General features: G+C 38.5%; 2 protein-coding genes across 2 annotated transcripts; both read right to left on the bottom strand.

The window, feature by feature from the left end:
* Positions 1–1,857: 1,857 nt before the first annotated feature.
* LOC103522131 (nuclear pore glycoprotein p62-like) lies at positions 1,858–2,421 on the bottom strand. Its single transcript, XM_008487235.1, has one exon. The coding sequence runs from the start codon at positions 2,419–2,421 to the stop codon at positions 1,858–1,860; it is 564 nt and encodes a 187-aa protein (XP_008485457.1).
* Positions 2,422–2,454: 33 nt separating this feature from the next.
* LOC103522130 (mediator of RNA polymerase II transcription subunit 18-like) lies at positions 2,455–3,757 on the bottom strand. The gene is made up of 2 exons (XM_008487233.2): positions 3,752–3,757; positions 2,455–3,092 (listed from the first exon to the last, which is right to left on the bottom strand). The coding sequence occupies exons 1-2, from the start codon at positions 3,755–3,757 to the stop codon at positions 2,676–2,678; spliced, it is 423 nt and encodes a 140-aa protein (XP_008485455.1). The 3' UTR covers positions 2,455–2,675.
* Positions 3,758–4,694: the final 937 nt, after the last annotated feature.

Here is a 4,694-nt window from a genome sequence, read left to right as displayed (position 1 = left end):
TTGACATTGAACGATTCCAGAATAATGGAGGGCTTCTTCGCGTCACTCTTCTTATCTGTGCTGAGAACCTCTTTCGAGTCGGAAGGGCTCTGTCTTATCCTTGTGACAGGACAAAGTCCTATTATAAAGGGCGCGACGATTAACTTCGACGCCAAAATCGCGTATGCGTTCGTCTGCGCAATGGTTGGTTCGACTGCACCGGACCAACCGAGAGAATAGGAATTACGTCCCTTAAGACTTTCAATGATTGTTAAATCGGATGACCAGACCAAAGGTATTTGATCTTCTGGTTGTAGCCAGTAATCAGGAAGTCGGACGACTTAGAGCTGTTAGATTTTAAAAACCTTATTTAAACGTTCTATTCGAATTTATATACCCTGTCTTAAACCATTACGTATATTATAACGATTGAAATCATGTGAAAAGAGTAGTTCTAACGCGTATCACGTACCTTCCTCATTCCTTGCGAATAGTATTTGTACTTATTATTTGACATCAGGTTTTAAGAACATTTACTCCTTCAATTGTATGTAACCGTCTAATATTGGAAGAGAGTGTTAGTCTGTTATATGTACCAAATGCTATTTAATTAATTGAAGTAGTACCGTTTTCCCATAAATGTTATTACGAAAAGTACACAAAGAATCCATACATAGAACCACGATTATCGAGTGATAAGCCCCTATCAAGATTCTGTTAGTATGAGTGAACCAAATTGTGTAGAAAGTGACAATATAAAGTCCAAACATAGAAGACGAAAAACATTCAAGTTTACAACTGTTAACAACCAGTATGCTATATAGCAAGTAGACCGAACTAACAGATCTAACCTTAGGTAAAAGAACTAAAAAGGTAAGCTCCTTAGGGTATCATAAATAGTACAGATAAGGAATAGAAAGAATGGGACTCAAAAAGTCCCAGAACTACAATTTAATAAAAAGTGTAACTAAAATAATAAGGTGAGACCATAACATGTACGACCGCTGAAAAACGTATAGTCATTTACAAAAGTCAATGATGCCTCATCACAAAGAAATTAGACTAATGGGACTACATATAACATAGTACCTAACGAAGATTATAGTAAACTTACTAAAGGCTAGTCACATCAAAAAGGAAAATACAACCCACGGAACAAAAAAAAGAAAAGAGACATAAACAATGTTTAGGTCTGACAATACTCAGGCGATTCATGAACTCTAAGACATTGACTATTCAACTAATAACAACTTCGCAAGTCTCATCTTTCTATACAACCCTGTCTCCAATAGAAAGGAGAGCATCCATGCAACAATGTAATAGGCAAATCATTGACAAACATAGGGCACCCTCTAAGCTTGCAACTACCAGATCGTATGTACGGTCAGCACACGAGTACAAGTAAGGTTAGACTAGTAGAAGAATAGAGCAATCAAGTTATTGTACGACTCTCAATAGTTGGGGAGCAGTACCACAGGATTGTAGATATCAAAGACATTCAAAAGTACTGACTAAATAGCTCACGTCCGGTAAAGTGTAGAGTAGTTATAGTAACGTCTATCGAGCTACTTAACTAGAAAGTTCACTTGTAACAGCAGACCATAATTACTTATCCTATTGAAACTTATACCTAGTATAAATGGTGCCAACCTATTATATTATCATAGGGGGCCCTAGGTCGCGACTACTTGATAGGGTAATAGAAGGGTTTATCGGGGGAACGAGAAGGACTAACCATTTTGAACAGAAACTTAAGGCCTACCCAAATCTCGCAAACAGGGGATAGCGTTGTCAAAGTGACAAAGTAGGATATTAATATTAGGACAGGTCCATCATGTTACTTAGATATTCCTTAACAGAGTGAGGTAGTATCTAGTTTCAATGTTGGAACACTTTACCTATTTCATTCTCATAGCCATCATAATAGTCATCATCAATAGTTTCCATATCTCTCCTAATCTGACCAATGCGTTGAGATAAAATATCCAATGAACTGAGCTGAGCATTGAGGATTTTCGCTATGACTATCTTGGGGTCATTCACATCATCACTGGAGCGTTTAGATATTTCCATATTGAGACTTGCTAGCTTCTCGTTGATATCATCTACTGTAGTTGCTATACTTGTATCTGATCCTCTCTCATCATCTGGTACTTGGATCTTGTTTACTTCTTGTGTTAGCTCGGTCTGGCGTTCATTGATAAAGTCCAACTCTTGGGATAGTAGCTTCTGTTTCTCTTGCATCAGCTTTATGTTTGCTATCCAGTTATACAACTTGTGTTGGGCGAGATCTAGTCTACTCTCTACATCACCAATATGAATCGCCTCAGTCATGTAAGATCGCTTGATAGCGTCGATATTGTTTTTCCACTGATTCAGACGTTCCTCTACATCTTGAGATGTCATCTCTCCTAGATCTTCTGCTTCTTTGTTTGAACTCATTCTAGAACAGATAAATCAAGCATTGGGAAATACGAGCATTTTATTCCGTCCAAAAAATAGTACAAATCATATCGATAGAACACAAATCTGCACTGTGAATTTACTTATTATTCTTAATTATTATATTATTTTAGTGCTTCTAGCGTTACATTGATTTAGGAAGAATATTGAGTATGAACTGTAGGAATAACTTTACATGATTAACATTATGAAAGTTCTGGATTTCTGGAACCAGTAGGAATGTGAATAAGATGTTAGGGAGCCATACTAAGAGGTAATCGTTTGTAATCTATTTTCTCTAATTGTACGAGAGGTTTCAATTGTTCTGCAAAGGCTTTCATATCTTCTCCTATAACATCTTGTCCTCCAGGTGCTAGGATGCTCAACTCTACAAGGTAAGATTGAGAGATAGGTTCAACCCCCGAGTCAGATGGCTTTCCTTGACTCATTTTGAAGATTTTCGAAACAAGAATTTTCATTCGCCCTTTCCGGAACATATAGCCGCGAGAAATGTACTCAAAGTCCATACGACACCCCATCTCTGTAAGGAACTCGACCACAGTACAACTGCACGCAACGTCTATGCTAGACCGTACGATGGTAGGACGTGCCTTGTCTCCTACACCCATCTCTGGTTGTCCTATGTAACGAAGATAACAACAAACCAAAATCTACTTTGTCGACCGCGTCAATGCTGACAGAAGGCAGAAGCCAGCCCAACCGGGCAAACCCTTCTTAGCATGTGCCTCTGAGATCTCTCGCCTCTTCTTTCTGCTCTAAGCGCCCTATTCTCAGACCGAGATACCCTTCCTTTTGTAAACTCTGGACGTACGCACCGACGTTTGTTTTGCCTCCCACCGGGTCTTAAAAGGTGTTACGTCTGCAGTATGTTATGCAATGCTCTTTACTCTTTCGTGAGTAATTTAATCTACCTAACTATAAATCATTTTGTGGTTTCTCAACTCTTATAACTTTTTAATTGCTCTAACACCGAAGAAGAAAGTAGGTTCTGTGTTCATGGATTTTTGATCCCCGAGGTTTACTCAACATTTAAAAATTGGCGACCGGGACAAACCTTTAATGAGCCAACTTCGGCACAAAGACAGCCACCCTATTACGAACTTTGATTGTACATTCCACTTACGGACCTAACTTATCCACTAACCAATACACACGCATACCGATTAACGAAAGCGACAACGAAACTTTTGAGACCTCTTATATTTTATATTGTCCACGAACCTAATCTTCGATTATTACGTATAAGCAGCGAACAGAAGTAAACCAGGCGAGATCTTTAAAAAGACACCCTGTGTCCCACTTCGCTTACCCACATCTTCAGCTCATGACCTCTCTCTGTCTCTCACACCTCTCTATCTAAAAACCCCAGAAAGGAAACTTACCTAAAAAACGATTCGTTTGACTGACCCATAATTTTTTTTAATTTCACATGTTTTTTAAGTTTCGTACCTGGTAAAATCCTCTCACCCCCCAATTGTATACTAGCGCGGAAGGAACCCTCACTGTGCGAGCGGGCAATTAAATCGTTTCCTCCTTATAAAAAGAACGAGATTGACGATTTGTGATTGTTAATTAAAACAAATGTTCTTTGGAAGCTGTGTTTGACAGTTATTGTGGGATTCTTTTAAACAAAAACTTCAAACTTGACTTTTACCACCAAATTTGGAAGGGATTCTAAAGTCTTATAAAACTTCTTCACCAGTATTAGTATTTACTTCAAACTATAAGCATTGTCACATCAGTAACACTTTAGCTTAATAAAAAGATGTATGATATGTTGAATATGTATAATAAAAAACAGAAGGAGTTATTATATCTTGTTCCAACTTTTCACTTTTCTTTACAAATAATCACAGAAAAAAAAGGTTACTGCATTTACATAATGCAATCGTGACAACACATGCATAAGATTGAGTTAGGACAACTGTTATAGGTTAGAAGTAAAGGTGACAACGTCCTACTCAGTCCTGACCCCGCCATGACACCTTGTGTCGATAACTATTAAATTGGAGGCGAGACGCATCGTTATAATAAGGATTAGTCCTTATAAACGATGTTCCAAGTCACCGATCTGAGACGGCACCTTTAGAACAATGTAGCAGACGCTCCAGATACACTATTACATCTGGAGCCCGGGCCCTTTGTAAAGTACTAGGTACTCTACACAAAGAGATAGGCGCCCTTAGTTTGGGGGGAAGATAAATGCGCAAGCTGGCACGCAATCTAAAGGGGACTGTACGGGCATAGTCGAC

This window comes from Diaphorina citri, unplaced genomic scaffold (genome assembly GCF_000475195.1).
Source record: "Diaphorina citri unplaced genomic scaffold, Diaci psyllid genome assembly version 1.1 scaffold7002, whole genome shotgun sequence".
Lineage (NCBI taxonomy): Eukaryota > Metazoa > Arthropoda > Insecta > Hemiptera > Psyllidae > Diaphorina > Diaphorina citri.
Note: the sequence above shows the minus strand (reverse complement) of the source record. Positions and strands in the feature narration are given on the sequence as shown.